Here is a 16126-nt window from a genome sequence, read left to right as displayed (position 1 = left end):
CTGAAGGAAAAGAATGGAATTGCAATTGGATACTGTCATTCTAGCACTAAGTAATGTTCATGACCTAATTTTTAGAAAACTTATTAAGAAATACATTTCCAATCAAATGTCCTATTTATTATTTATTATAATATATTTATATTGTCTTGATCAATTGTTTACAAATGATCATTTATTATGCAACACAATCCAGAATGCTTTTCTTAATAGAGCCTCTTGGACACAAGAAATTTAAATTTTAAAAAGTTTAATTTAGATACACAATTTTATTACAGAGAAGTATGATAGGATAATCAATTTAAAATTTTTTCAAGCATAAAAATAGATTATGTTAGAAAACAACTCCATGGGAAAAGGGAAAGGAAATAGTAGTCCGAAGAGGAAAGGAACAATGTAAAAAATTTTACTTTAACAAAGAACTTATTTGTTTATTTTGTAACAGTTTTATTGAGATGTAAATTGAGACAATTTACCCATTTAAAGCATACAGTTCAGCGGTTTTTAGTATATTCACAGAGTTGTACGGTCATCACCACAATCAATTTTATAACATTTTCATCACCTGGAAAAGAAACCCCCTACCCATTAGAAGACACTCCCCATTTTCCCCCAATTTCCCTCAGCGCTGAAAAACAATAATCTACTTTTCATCTCTACAGATTTGCCTAGTCTGACATTTCATATAAATGGACTCATACAATAGGAGTTCTTTGTGACTGGTTTCTTTCACTTAGCAAAATTTTTTCAAGGTTCATCTGTTGTACCCTTTGTCAGTACCTCATTCTTTTTTAAAAAAAAAAAATTTATTTATTCTTTAGGCTGTACCGGGTCTTAGTTATGGCATGCAGGATCTTTGTCGCAGCATACAGACTCCTAGTTGCAGCATGCTTGTGGGATCCAGTTCCCTGACCAGGGATCGAACCCGGGCCCCTGCATTGGGAGCACCAAGTCCCACCCACTGGGCCACCAGGGAAGTCCCCCCTCATTCATTTTTATGGCTGAATAATATTCAGCTGTATGGAGATACCACATTTTGCTTATCCATTCACCATTTGATGGACATTTGTTTCCAGTTTTTTACTATTATAAATAGTGCTGTTACGAACATTCACACGCAAGTCTTTGTAGGGACATATGTTCTCATTTTTCGTAGGTAAACAGAAGTGGAATTGTTGGGCCATATGGGAATTTATGTTTAACTTTAAAAAAAAAAGTCAAACTGTTTTTCAATGTGGCTATATAATTTTATATTCCCAGAAGCAATGTACAAAGGTTCTAATTTCTATATATCCTCCATAACACTTATTATCTGTTTTTTTTTTAAATTCTAACCATCTCCATGGATGTGAAGTAGTTTTTCATCATGGTTTTGATTTGCATTTCCCTGATGGATAATGATATTGAGCATCTTTCATGCACTTGCTGGCCATTGGTACTTTCTTTTTGGAGAAATATCTATTCAAATCCTTTGTCCATTTTTTATTGTTGGGTTGTAAGAGTTTTTAATATATTCTGGATGTAAGTCCCTTATCAGATATATGATTTGCAAATATATTCTCCCATTCTATGGGTTGTCTTTCTTTTCACTTTCTCAGTGGTGTCCTTTGAAGCACAAAGTTTTTAAATTTTTTTTTCTTTTGGCCACACTACAAGGCATGCAGGATCTTAGTTCCCCAACCAGGGATCGAACCCTGGCCCCCTGCAGTGGAAGCACGGAGTCCTAACCATTGGACCACCAGGGAAGTCCCCACAAAGTTTTTAATTTTTATGAGGTCCAATTTATCCATTCTCCTTTAGTTATTTGTGCTTTTGTTATTCTATCTAATATGGCTTTGCCTAACTCAGGGACACAAAGATTTATTCCTAAGTTTTCTTTACATGATCCATTTGGAGTTAATTTTTGTGTATGGTAAAGAAACAGGTACAACTTCATACTTTTGCATGTGGATGTTCAGTTGTTCCAGCATCATTTGTTAAGAAGACTATGCTTTCCCCATTGAATTGTCTTGGCGCCCTTGTCAAACATCAATTAACTATAAATGCAGGGTTTATTTCTGAATTCTCAAATCTATTCCACTGATCTATATGTCTATCACAGGCCAGTACCACTCTGTCTTTGTAGTAAGTTTTGAAATGTGAAAGTGTGAGCTCTCCAACTTTATTTCCTTTTTCAAAATTGTTTTGGCTCTTTGGGTCTCTTGCATTTCCACATGAATTTTAGGATCAACTTGTCAATTTCTGCAAAAAAGCCAGCTGGGATTATAATAGGTATTGCATTGACTCTGTAGATCATTTGGGGGAATATTGCCATTTAACAATATTGTCTTCTAATCCATGAACATGGGATGTTTTTCCAATTTTTTAGGTCTTCATTAATTTCTTTCAATAATGTTTTATATTGGTAGTTTTCAGAATACAAGTTTTGCCCTTCTATTTTAAAATGTATTCTTAATTATTTTATTTTTTTGATGCTATATAAGTGTAGTTACATTTATTTCATTTTTGGGTTGGTCATTACTAGTGCAGAGAAATACACTTGAAATACACTTGATTTTTGTATACTGATCTTATACCCTGCAACCTTGCTGAACCCATTTGTTTATTGGTGAATTCCAATAATACTTTATTGGTGAATTCCTTAGGATTTTCTATAAATAAGATCATGTCTTCTACTTCTTCCTTTCCAATATGGATTCCTTTGATCTCATTTTATTGCCTAATTGCCTGATAGAACCTCCATTATGATGTTGGACAGAAGTGGTAAGCATGGACATCTTTGTCTACTTTTTTTTTTTGCGGTACGCGGGACTCTCACTGCTGTGGCCTCTCCTGTTGCGGAGCACAGGCTCCGGACGTGCAGGCTCAGCGGCCATGGTTCACGGGCCCAGCCGCTCCGCGGCATGTGGGATCTTCCCAGACTGGGGCACGAACCCGTGTCCTCTGCACCGGCAGGCGGACTCTCAACCACTGCACCACCAGGGAAGCCCTCTACTTCTTTATCTTAGGAGGAAAACATTCACCTTTAAGTATGAAGTTAGCTATGGGTTCTGTAGATGTTCTTTACCAACAATGAGGAAGTTTCCTTTTATTCCTAGTTTGTCGTATGTTTTTATCATGAGAGGGTGTTGGATTTTGTCAAATAGTTTTTTTTTGCAACTATTGAGATGATCATGTGGGGATTTCCCATACTTTTAAAATTGAGATATAATTTACATATGATAAAATTCACTTTTAAAGTGTACAGTTCAGTGGTTTTTAGTATACTCACCAAGTTATGCAGTCATCACTATCTGATTCCAGAACATTTTCATCACTCCAAAAAGCAATATCATACTTTCCATTTTCCCTTTTCCTAAGCCCCTGGCAGCCACTATCTAAGTCCTATCTCTATGGGTGTGCATTTATCAGTACTTCATTTTTTAAATTGTTGAAAAATATTCCACTCTATAGAAATATCACATTTTGCTTATCCATTCATTAGTTGATGGACATTTGGGTTGTTTCCACTCTTTGGCTCTTATGAAGAATGCTGCCATGCACATTTATGTACTAGGTTTTTTGTGAACATGTTTTCAATTCTCTCAGGTATATACTTAAGAGTAGAATTGATGGTTCATATAGTAACTACGTGCTTAACTTTTTGTTGAACTGCCAAACTGTCTTCCAAAGTGGCTGCACCATTGTATTGATACAGTCCTACTAACCATGTATGAATTCTCCAATTTCTCTACACCCTCATCAAATCACGTGGTTTTTGTCCTTTATTCTATTTATATGATTCATTACACTAACTCATTTTCTGATGTCAAACCAGCTTTGCATTCGAAGGATAAAACACACTTCATCTTATTGTAAAGTCCTTTTTATATGTTGCTGGATGTGACTTGCTAATTTTTTAAAGGATTTTTATGTCCATATTCATAAGAGATATTCATGTGTTTTTAAAGGAATGATGGTGGGTGTCAAATTGCCATGGTATTTAAATTCCATTGAATCCCTTTAAAAGAGTGATATAAGAGTTTCTTTCCAAATGTCAATGTATACAATACCAGAAATTACGTCTTTCACAAGGATTCAAGCCCATGATGAAAATTTCAGATGTAATTTTAAAAACATATGAGGAGGCATATAATTTGTCAAAATCATTTTGGAAGGTATTGCCATGGAAATTGCATGAAGATCTCTGTTGTAGTCACTGCAAGGGGCCATTGGTAGGGTTTGAGGACAAAACTACTGTGATCTTTTAGTGTTTTACAAACCACTCTTTGCGGAAAGGGTGGGAACAGGAGACAAGTGAGAGGCCACAGCTGTAAACCCAAGCTATATGGTGGCTTGGATCAGAGTGGTAGCTGCAGAGTAGAGCCAACAGGATTTGCTACCTGATCTGATGTACCATGTGCAGAGAGAGAGAGGGAGAGAATCAATGATAATTCCAGCTACAGGGCTTGGAGCTGATCAACTCATCTATTTACATCTATAAACTCAACTCTAAAATGGATTTGATTACACCTTTTGGCTCATAGAGCTGCTGTGGGGTTTAAAAGAAGTCTAATGCTCCTGAACTATAAAAGATGTAGCGCCAGACCTCCAGTAAAATGTAACAAACTTTAGCTATTGTATGGATATCCCTCTTTCAAGCAGATCTTTATCTTATCACTGATGTTTTAAGAGTCTTTAGTATTTTGTCTTTTGTTTTTACACTAAACTGTATCTTTACAGAGGGCAGGAGTGATTCCTAGAGACCTTTGCATTCTTGGCTCATATCCCAGTGCCTGGAACATGTATTCCTTAAATATTTATTGACTATCTTCTTGACAAATCTCATTGATATGATGTTTCTATAAATATATATCCTTTGGTCTCCCCATTACTTCAGGTTCCAATTTTTTAGCCTAACTATGAGTCCCTATTTTCCTCTCCTCCTCCTTTACTGTTCCTCAAGCCCCCGTGATCCATACATGCCGATGCCAATGACAGGATAAAAATGTGCACCCTTTCAAAGGCATGTTCAACATTTAAAAAAATAAATTTATTTATTTATTATGGCTGCGATGGGTCTTCGTTGCTGTGCGCGGGTTTTCTCTAGTTGCAGCAAGCGGGGGCTACTCTTCATTGCGGTGCGTGGGCTTCTCATGGTGGTGGCTTCTCTTGTTGCGGAGCATGGGCTCTAGGTGCGTGGGTTTCAGTAGCTGTGGCACGTGGGCTCAGTAGTTGTGGCTCGCGGGCTCTAGAGTGCAGGCTCAGTAGTTGTGGCACACGGGCTTAGTTGCTCCGCGGCATGTGGGACCTTCCCGGACCAGGGATCAAACCCATGTCCCCTGCATTGGCAGGCAGATTCTTATCCACTGCGCCACTTTTTTTGTTGTTGTTGCCAAAAAAAATGTCTTTGATTACTTGAGTAAAATTACAGTATCTCTGTTGTTAGTAAGAATTAAATGTTACAGAAATTGGACCCCACCCCTTTCCTTTCAACTTTCCAAGAAAGTGCATGTAACAGTCTAATTTTTTTTCTTCCGTAACCTAATACAAAATAAACAAACACTATACCTGCTCTCTTGATCAAGAAGAAGCATTTGCTCTTGTAAGGAACATATGTACATTTTAATGAAAGTGATATTTCTTATTGTATATACAAGAGCATCTCGACATTTTTTCTGAGCACAGATGAAAATGAACGCTGGAGAGGGAGAACCCCAGGAGGTAGTCCTAAGTCTTCCCTCTGTGGTCCCACGCTCTTGCTAGAGACTAGCACACCAGATCAGGCAAAGTCCTGCAGAACTGTCTCCTTTGAAGGTAAGTTAGCAAAGCACCCAATTATTAACAATGCTTTGCAATGTCCCATTTGTCAGTCTGTCTCCCTCCTCACCTCCCCAGGATCTAGCCCAGGAGGGCCTGTCCTGTGACAGATGTTCACTAGCCATTCTCTAAGCACTGCTGGGTGCCAAAGGGAACCTGATGAATCAGACTTGGAGATGGAGAAATGGAACACTGAGCAAGAAGTCAAAAGGGATAGTTTGACTTAGGGCTTAAATCCAGGCTCTGACAACAACGGCAAGATCTGGGCAAATGCGTTCTTACCTTTCTCATTGTAAATAAGCCCATTAATACCTACATTGGTGGCTTTCAAACTTTCAGGCATTTTTTTTTTACTGGAACCCTCAGTTAGGTATATGCTTTACGTTATGATCACAACACAGCACACATGCAACACACACACAAATGAAACAAAAAATCATGAAATGATATTTATTTTTAACTTCTAGTGATGCTAATATTTTAAATTTTGGTTCATGTTTAAAAAAATAATAGTTATGGAGCATTGAATAGATTTCATGGCCCTCTCAGGGGTTTTGACTCACAGTTTAAAAAAAGAGTGCCTCGGAGGGCTAAATGAGATAATGTATGTAAAGGGTTTGGTCCAGAGGAAGCCTCCCTAAATGGAAACTTTGAAAAGTGCAAAGGTAAAGGCACCTACAAAGTAAGTAATGGGCACGGATGTGTCAATTAATTCTACTGGCAAGCAGGGAGGAGGAAAACTGAACCATGAATGAATAAAATACACGAGGTATCAATAGCGAAAAAATTCCAGTGCTGATTGGAACCTTATTAGCACCCATATTTGCGTGGCTTCTTGGATTTCTCAACTCAAATGCCCTGCTCCATGCAGCTCTTCCCCAGCACTAGTTCCTGTTACCCCTCCTTTATTTTACCATATCCTATTACCCTGTTACTTCCTTCAGAGAACCAAGCTTATCTGAAATTATTTATTTGCATGTTTATTGCCTGCTGTAACCCTTCCACTTTGAGGACAGGAATCTTGTCCATCTTGCTCAACTGCATCCCTGATAAATACAGTGCCTAACATGTCACGCAATAAATAGTTCTTTTTTTTTTTTTTTTTTTTTTTTTTTTTTTTTTTTTTTTTTTTGTGGTATGCGGGCCTCTCACTGTTGTGGCCTCTCCCGCTGCGGAGCACAGGCTCCGGACGCGCAGGCTCAGCAGCCATGGCTCACGGGCCCAGCCGCTCCGCGGCATATGGGATCCTCCCAGACCGGGGCACGAACCCGTATCCCCTGCATCGGCAGGCGGACTCTCAACCACTGCGCCACCAGGGAGGCCCAATAAATAGTTCTTGAATGAATGAATGACCACAAGGAAATGAGCAAGAAAGCATTTTAATCAAGTATAAATGTAGTCAGTGCCTTACAGATTTTAAAAAATTTCCGGAATACCTTGCTTGTTTTACGATTTATGGAATTTGGGTGACATGAGAAAAAATCAAGGGAGAAATACGTACTTAAGGTGTTAGGTATCTAGGAAAGAGGTACTATAAAGTAAGAAATTCCATTATTTGGTTTCTAGTTGGTTCTGTACATACCTTATTTCCCTCTGAATCCTAGATGGAGAGCTAGCTCATTGATTACTGCATCCCTCGTTAGTGACCAGAACACTCCCCGGAAGGTAGCGGATGCACAGTAAGTATTCGAGTGATGAAAGAACCAAGCAGGAAACGAGGAATATACGAAATAAACGGACTTGCGCGGACAGGCTGCAGTTCCTCCCCAGGGCAGCAGGCGGCGCCAGTGTTACGCCTACTCGGCAGCCGTCAGCTCTTGGCCCCTCTGGCAGACCGTCCAACTCCAGGTGCCGAGCCCGTGCAGGAACTAGCCAATAGAAAGCCGTCTTAGTTATGGGGTCCGGAAGAAGCGTCCAATGAACGTAGTGGATCTAGGCAAGGGGCGGTGCGAAAAGGAGGGGCGCAGAGGAGCGGTTTGAGGTGGGAGTTGGAGCTGCGGGCCGGGAGGGGGCAGCGGAGCTGCGATGAGGACGGGGCAGCGCCGGTGAACGGAGCTGCCGCCCGACATGAACTCGCTGGAGCAGGCGGAAGGTAGGGTGGGCCGCTTGGGCCGGTTCCGGGCTTCTCCCGGAAGCTGGCGGGGCTTCGGAGGGGCCTGAATCGTGGAAACCTGGTCCGGAGGGAGGAGGCCGCGAGGGATGGGCTGACGGGGCCCGGAGCTGGGGGCGCGGGGGCTGGTCCAGGGGCCAAGGGGCGGCCGTATCCGGCCGGTCGCTGCTTCCGGCGCGCGTGGCCTCAGCCGGCGCTTGTAGGGGAGCGTTGCGTCAGTTCCTCCATTCCCCAAGCTTAGAGCAGGTAGCTTCTCGTCCGGGCTGCTTATATTTCTCATTAGCAAACATTTTTATTTCGTGCCTTGTAGTATGCTAACTCACTTTATTTTTTTCTGATAACTGCACGAATTGTATCCCTGATTTCTGCCGTGGTTTCTGGTAACTGCTGGGGTAAGGGAGTGCCTCTTGGTCTCCTTTTCTAAAGTTCAAAAAACGCAACTGAAAGTGATACCGCACCTTGCTCATTCAGAGGGAGTACCTTGGATGCCCCTGTGTTGTGGAACCCGGCGTCGGCGCTCCAGAAGTGCCACCAAGATCAACTGTAACCTCTTGGGAGGGAGGAAAGGGGAGCGTCTTTGCATACCCACCTGTTAGCGGTATCAGAAGTCCAGACTGAAAGCGTAGGCATTAATTAAATACAAGGGCTGGAAGTCGGAATCGGGTAATTGCGTTCAAATGGACTTCGAAGACTTCGGTGTTAGGTAATAACGTTGTTCTGTCTAATAGGGAGTTCTTGGTTGCAACGGAATTAAAACTCGACCTGATTTTGATCCTTTATTTGCAACCCCCGAATTTCTAGCTTTTGGCACCGGCTGAGGCTGCTGTTGATTTTCCACATACCATTTTATGACGCTTCTAAAAGTGAATCGGCCAGTTTCCTTATATGTGAAATTGGAATTAAAGAAACCTAATGTATTTGTCAAGTGCTTAAAGCTGTCATAGTAAAGAAGTAAACAGTGCAGTGATACATGTAAGTTGGTGTGTAAGACCTGAAGCAGAGTACCTAAAATTCATCTTAATAGATTCAAACTAGTAACAGTAGCTAATTAGAAAATTGAAATCTTTTTACCTAGATCTCAAGGCTTTTGAGAGGAGACTTACTGAATATATTCATTGTTTGCAACCTGCCACTGGACGTTGGAGAAGTAAGTGCCTGGATGTTTTTTAAGAGAAAATAAACTTAAAATTGATGCTTTTATTCCTGCCTAGCAATGATTTGCTTCTCTGTAAAACTTTTGTTTTACAAATGCTTGCAAATCTTTATTAAACCATAAGATTCCCTTTTATTTGGACAGTTTTACGTTTATTTAACATTGTAAATAATGGCATTATAGAGAAATTTTAAGAAAAGAAACTGACAGCCCTAAGAGAATAGTCTATTTTGTGTGGTTGAATTTTTATATTAAAATGCATATACTTTTAAACAAATATTACAAATGTGATAACCAGCACACGTAATAAAAATTTCAGTAGTCTGTTTAGCAGTTTTACAATTTTGCCTACAAACTATTGAAATAAAGTTTGTTAAGGAAAATGATATTCAACGAGTGCTGTGAAATATGATTTGAAAGAATTGTGGTTACTGCCCCATGGAAATATATAGGAAATGCAGACGAATATACAAGTGATGACCTCAGTAAGCAAAATACTTTGCTAATTTATGTTGGGACAGTCTTAATTTCTTGGCTGTTCCTTGCTGAAATTTGATTTCTGCCAAGAAGGAAGTACAGCAGCACATGTTGAGGACATACTTTATTTTGAAGTATAATTCACTTTGTGGGACCAAACTGAAGAGCCCTGTTTAAGTTAAGGGTCTTCTCCTATGTCGAGACTTTTTGTGTAATTTTTATTAAATCTATTTGCAAAGTTTTAGTCATATGCTACAGGAATTCTGATTGGTTAGAATTCACAAGTAATGATTTTTCTCAGGTTCTCCAGTTTACCTAGGAATTACCCCCAAAACCTTGTTTCACTGTTACTTGAGAATCTTTTAAAATGTATATGATGCTTTTCTATCTTATAAAGTGTAATGAACATGCTTTTTCTCTGATTCACGGTCTAAGTGCTTACATACAAATGCCATCAGCTTGTTTAGTGTACCAAAGTATGTGTATGAGGTCCCTTCTGGTGGGTTTGATTTTGCTTTTGCTTCATTTAAAAAAAAAAAATCTGTATACTTTAGCATGTTTCTTATTGGAAATGTAGAATTATAAGAAACTGAGTTTAATCTGTTCTGAGCTGAGAACATAAGTTTGAAATTTGCGTATTATTAAATACCTAAAATAAGATTTTTTTCTACGATTTGCTTCTTCTAAAAGTATATCACCACGAATTCTAGATAAAGTTTTAGTATATTTATGTTGCACTTTGAAGCTTGATCTCTACATTTTAAAAATGTATTCATTCCAACTGAAAGATAGTAACTGATTGGTCTCCAGAATATTAACTAGGTCTTGGTGCCCCTTTATTATTTTTTAGTAATACCATGTATTCTTAAGTTTTACTTATGATCTATGTAGAATTTTAAAAATAATACTAGCTTAGTGGGGAGAAAGAAACTTTTTCAAACTTCTACTGTCAATAATTTCTACCCCAACCTTCCTTAAGTCCCTTAAAGAAAATCTGATACCGATTGGTGTGCTCCACACTTCCTGACATTGACCTTTGTTTAATTCAACAACAAGTAGTTGTCTGCAAGGCAAAAGTCTAGTCCAAATTCTCAGTGCATTCATGAAAGAGTCTTTGTTTGGTTTGTTTACATTTAAAAAATGAGGTTTTGGGGGTGGTTTGGGGGGGGGGGTTTGTTTTGAATTTATTAGATCTGTAACATCAGTGTAAAGACATTAAAAGTTACATAAGAAAACCTTACATTAAAGTTTTACCATCTTGGTTCTTACTGCTTTTAATTTCATTAATCTTCAGAAATTCTGACTAAAGTAATAAGGGGGACAGTATTCTCCTCAGTTACTAAGGTTCACATTGTTTCAGAGAATTCCCCAAGGTCATACGGCAAGTCTCCTAAGTCCTGAGTGGAGTACATTTTCCATTTAATGAAGTGCTGCATCCTTTGGCTGTCATTTATTAAGAACTGGTGGTAGTATCATATTAATAGCTTATTTCCTTACTAATTTCATGTTTATCTTTCATCAGTGCTTCTTATAGTGGTATCTGTCTGTACAGCTACTGGTGCCTGGAACTGGTTAATAGATCCCGAGACGCAAAAGGTAGAAGCTTTGATTTAAAATCTTTAACAGATTGAGACAGTGGATATAGCAGTGCTTTGTTCTTTGTAAAGTATTAATCAAATGCTACCTATTAGTACTAGTAGTGATATTAATCATTGTATTAAAAATATGCTTTATCTTAATTTGCTTGAGAAAAACTTTGGCTGGCTGCTGTGGGTTAAGTATCTTTGCAGAGAAAAAGGCCTTAGAAATACTACCTCACTTATATTACTTCTCATTCATTTCTGAACTTTTGTACAGTTTTTACATATCTCATTTTTACATACTTCAGTGTAAACATTGTCCTTGTTCTGTTTTGTTCATTTAGTGTCATCAGTGCCAGCTTTTAAAAATTATAAAACAACATTTTCTTCTATGAGTTATCTTTGTTAATTCCTTTCCTTATCTCATAAAGCATTCGAGACAACTTTGCAGGAAACATTATGATAAAATAGCAAATGTAAATGTAATAAACAGTCAAGACCAGTAAAAACAGTACGAGGTCAAAACCAGGAAGGAAACCAGGTTACTGATATCATAGGCCCTGTGGGCCAGCAGAATTGCCAGGGTTGAGTTTTAAATTAGTCTCTAAAGTCACAGCTAGTTCCATGGTTTTCATTATCTGTGAGAACACATGTGTAAGTTCTTTAAGCTAGCAAAGGTTTTCTTTCTCAGCATTTATCTTTAAAAAAAAAAAAAATCCTGCCTGAAGTTTAATATAAGAAACACTGAGAGATCTCCCACTGGGCACTAAGAATATTCCTGTACCAAATGCAGTAACAGATTTCATAATGTTATTTCTTGAAGCATCCTTTGATGAAAGCTGGTAGCATGTTTCTCAAATTTCTATCTCTTTTTACCAATTTGTCTCTTAATTTCAAACTTGGGCTTTTTTATTAGAGAAGTAATCGTCTTCAATTTTTCAGTGAAGTTTTTTCCCCCCAGTTCAGGTGTATTTAGGTAATAATGATGTTGTAGTTTTCACAAAGTTAACCCTACTTTCCCCTTTTAAACTGTAATCAGGTATACTACTTCCAGTAGCTTTATTTACAACCTTTTGGGTTATGCAGAAGAAAAACCTAATAATAAGGCTTTTGTCAGCAGTCTAAATGGCAGTTCAGACAGCCAGGGGGTTATTTACCATGTAGTCTCCCTGACTCTACCCACTGAGGTGGAGAAATAAAAGAATAGGAAGCAGGGGAGGTTGGTGATGGGATCTCATGTTAATAGAGGGGTTTTTATGATGGATAGGAAACTCTCGTGTATGTTCATTTATAAAAATTTGATCTTAAGGCTGCGCTTGGTACTCATCTTTAGGGGAAGAGTGAAGGAGGCTGGCAAGAAGATTAAAAAAGGTCTATCTTGGGAAATGAATCTGACTTTTTTTTTTTTTTTTTTTTAGATGTTGGGGGTAGGAGTTAATTAATTAATTAATTTTTGCTGTGTTGGGTCTTAGTTTCTATGCGGGGGCTTTCTCTAGTTGCGGCAAGCGGGGGCCACTCTTCATCGCGGTGTGTGGGCCTCACTATCGCGGCCTCTCTTGTTGCGGAGCACAGGCTCCAGACGCGCAGGCTCAGTAGTTGTGGCTCACGGGCCTAGTTGCTCCGCGGCATGTGGGATCCTCCCAGACCAGGGCTCGAACCCGTGTCCCCTGCATTAGCAGGCAGATTCTCAACCACTGTGCCACCAGGGAAGCCTGAATCTGACTTCTAACTGTGAACAATATAAGCTGATTTCAGCTAGTTGAGATCTTAATAAAACACAGAATTAAATGTAATTTGAAATAGGCCCAAAACCCTGTAGTTAATATAATTTTCTAAATTAGGTGAGAATATAACTATTAGCTTAAGGGTTGGCTCTTTACATTTCACTAGTTAATAACCTCAAACCTGACAAGAGTTTTGAATAGCAATTGTCTGTAAGAGGACTTGCAAACTCAAAAGCCAGTGGCTAGCTGGAAGAACACAAGGAGAAAAGGAATATGGCAAACTGGAAAGTACACAAGTGCCTGAACTAAAGGAGGAAACTGTTACCTGGATGCAGTTGATTGTTGCCATGGAGGAAGGAAGGCTGATACTGACTGGTCTAATTAAAATTGAAACACTGTATGTGCTGATCTTATACAGGGCACATAAAAGATAGGCACATACTTCCTGTGGGAATTAAACTGTCCTCAAAGGTTTAAGAAGGCATTACTCTGGAATATTAAACTTTCTTCAGGATCTCGTCCTTCTGGGAGCTTCTTCCTTCCTGATGTTTTCAACCTGTCATCTCTTCATTTGACAAATTTATTTAACCAGTACCATGCTAGGCCAGCACTCTTCATAAGTTTAGTTCTCTGTCTTGAAACAGGTACACATATCTTACGAGAGTGGAGCGCAGATGCCCTTAGCTTGGTTCTGTTGCTCCCATTTAGTTTCTAGTGCATTCCATTTCTTTTTCTAGGCTCTAAATACTTGTCTTCTCAGTCCGCAGTCCGAGTCCCCAGTGTTCTGGCTTCAGTGCCGACTCCTGTTCCATCCCGGATCCTGTACCCTTGTCCCTCTGCCTACTCTGAGAATTCTGTATGCTTCGGTTTTCTACCGTCAACTGATTATTCTCAGATCTTAAATTAGCCCTTTGTTTCTCTTGAACTCCAGTTTTTTATGGATAGCTACTAATCATTTTCCCCTGCTGGGATGTTCTGTGGCCATCTAAATCTAGTAGCTTCAAAACCAAACTCATGTTTTGCCTCTTTCAAAGAGAAAGGGTGAAGCTGGAACTGACTCTTACAAGGATATGTAGGAGCTAGCCAGGTGAAGAGGAGAAAAGGAAAATGGTAGCATAAGTGTGCAAGTGTGGCAGGAGATGATTAGACTGAGACCAGGTTATGAACAGCAGAGTTTGCTCACCTCTGGTTTTGAACAGGGAAGATAACCAGATCACGTCTGACTTGTGTTTTCATTGAGAATCAGAGGCCTCATCTTCATTCATTCAACAATATTTGTTGAGCACCTATATTTGCCAAGTGCTGTTTCAGGTGTTGGGAGAATAATGATGCCCACGATAGTGTCCGTTTTCTCGTGGAACTTGTAGTCTTCTGCTTTTTAAAGTACTTCTCACTAGGAAGGGTTCAGTAAATATTTTTGGTAGGGTGTTTTTTTACTATAGGAGTAAATTTTTAATGGTTGAAGCATTTGGAATGAATGGAGGGAATATTGCTACATTGTCTTGCTACACTGAGGATATAAAACATACATTATTTTAATTTTCATAGTATAGCAATATGGAGAACTAGGATTTTTGGAAGTCTCCAGATTCTCATACTTTATCTGTTTTGTTTTGTTTTTTTGGGGGGGGTGCCATGCCACGCGGCTTGCGGGATCTCAGTTCCCTGACGAGGGATTGAAACCAGGCCACAGGAGTGAGAGCCCAGAATCCTAACCACTAGGCCACCAGGGAACTTTCCAAATTCTCATATTTTAGATAATTAAATGTTATATACATTCATGCACAAGTGGGGAGGTAGGAATCAATATTGTTCTAAGATTTTTAACATTTTTATATTTCCAACTCTTTTACAGGTGTCCTTCTTCACATCATTATGGAACCATCCATTTTTCACCATTAGCTGTATCACTCTAATAGGCTTGTTCTTTGCTGGAATACACAAGAGAGTAGTTGCACCGTCAATGTATCCTTTACCATGAATTGAGTTTTATTCTCTGAACTAAATTAAACCACCTTCTCAATCTCTAGGTGTTCTTAAAAGCTTACTCTTCAAATACAAATTTTCCTTTGACCACATTTATTCAGTATAGCTGCTCGATGTCGAACTGTATTAGCAGAGTACAATATGTCTTGTGATGATGTAAGTATTTTCATTAGAAAACTGTAGACACGTGAAAGGACTGAAGTGTTTTGGCTTAAGTAAAACAAACATTTTATTAACAATAAATTGTCTCCATGGAATTAATAGGGGGGATACTCGTTGTAGCATTGATTCTAAGACACTTTTTTTTTTACACTTTTTTTTTTTACATTGTAACATCTCTGAAGATTGACATGTATCCAATAATCAATGGTGTCTTACAATTAAATTGGTAGAGTTGAGAGTTTAATCTTTCTTAATGACATAAAGTCATGATCCATCTTCTAATTGAAGCTATCTTAGATTCAAAGAAATACAGTGGTCATTATTGGCCAAAAATGGCTCAGTGGGAGTTGGTTTTGTAAACTACTGTTATGTATCTCACACTGTTCCATATGTAGGATTTTATATAGAGTCATAGATTAATTGATGGACTGTGGGCATATGAATGTACCGTATTTTTAAAAGTTGATCACGTATCAATATAAGAATATCTCATAATTTTGATTTATTTATAAAAGCATTTTTACCTTCAACTTAAAAAACTATTAAGTAATACCTACCCAGTATAGGAAATTAGAATAAAAAACCAAGAAAAGTATTAGGGCAGGAAGACAACTGGATCAATGGAAGAGAATAAAGATTAAACACTTTGATTTTTTAAAAATTAGTAGAAGATAAGGGTAGTCTTTCAAGTCAGAAGGGAAGAAATAGGCTATTTATAGTATTGAGACAGTTGGCTCTTCATTTGGAAAAAGATGAATTTAGATCTCTACCTCACATCAATTAAAAAAACTAAATTCCAGGTAAAGTCTTAAATAGATTTAAAAAGACATATACATCCCACCATAAAAGCATTAGAAGAAAATACAGAAGAATATGTTTATAACCTTGGGATAGGAAAACTTCTTAAGTCACGAAACAAATGCCATAATGGAAGAAGTTGGATACATTTAATTGCACCAACATTTGAAGATTTTGTACAGCAGAAGACAATAAGTTAAGCAGTAATTAGAAGAAATCATTTGTAAGGTACCTAATAGATAGTATCCAGAATGTTTGAAGACCTATTAAAAATCAATAATAAAAAGACAAATAGTACATTTTTAAAATGGAAAAGGTAAATCATATCACAGAAATGGAA

General features: G+C 38.3%; 1 protein-coding gene across 1 annotated transcript; it reads left to right on the top strand.

Annotated features, from left to right (window-relative positions):
* Window positions 1–7756: 7756 nt before the first annotated feature.
* Window positions 7757–15048, top strand: CNEP1R1 (CTD nuclear envelope phosphatase 1 regulatory subunit 1). The gene is made up of 5 exons (XM_079724189.1): window positions 7757–7888; window positions 8982–9053; window positions 11059–11132; window positions 14696–14805; window positions 14928–15048. Exons 1-5 carry the CDS (start codon window positions 7864–7866, stop codon window positions 15007–15009), a joined length of 363 nt encoding a protein of 120 aa, XP_079580315.1. The 5' UTR covers window positions 7757–7863; the 3' UTR covers window positions 15010–15048.
* Window positions 15049–16126: the final 1078 nt, after the last annotated feature.

This window comes from Hyperoodon ampullatus (genome assembly GCF_949752795.1).
Source record: "Hyperoodon ampullatus genome assembly, chromosome: 18".
NCBI classification, from domain to species: domain Eukaryota; kingdom Metazoa; phylum Chordata; class Mammalia; order Artiodactyla; family Ziphiidae; genus Hyperoodon; species Hyperoodon ampullatus.
This window is presented reverse-complemented; position numbering and strand designations above follow the sequence as displayed.

Coding starts and splice junctions, on each gene's coding strand:
- CNEP1R1 (XM_079724189.1), top strand. CDS start 7,864: ATGAACTCGCTGGAGCAGGCGGAAG. Junction 9,054..11,058: donor TGCCACTGGACGTTGGAGAA/GTAAGTGCCTGG, acceptor ATCTTTCATCAG/TGCTTCTTATAGTGGTATCT. Junction 14,806..14,927: donor AGAGTAGTTGCACCGTCAAT/GTATCCTTTACC, acceptor ACATTTATTCAG/TATAGCTGCTCGATGTCGAA.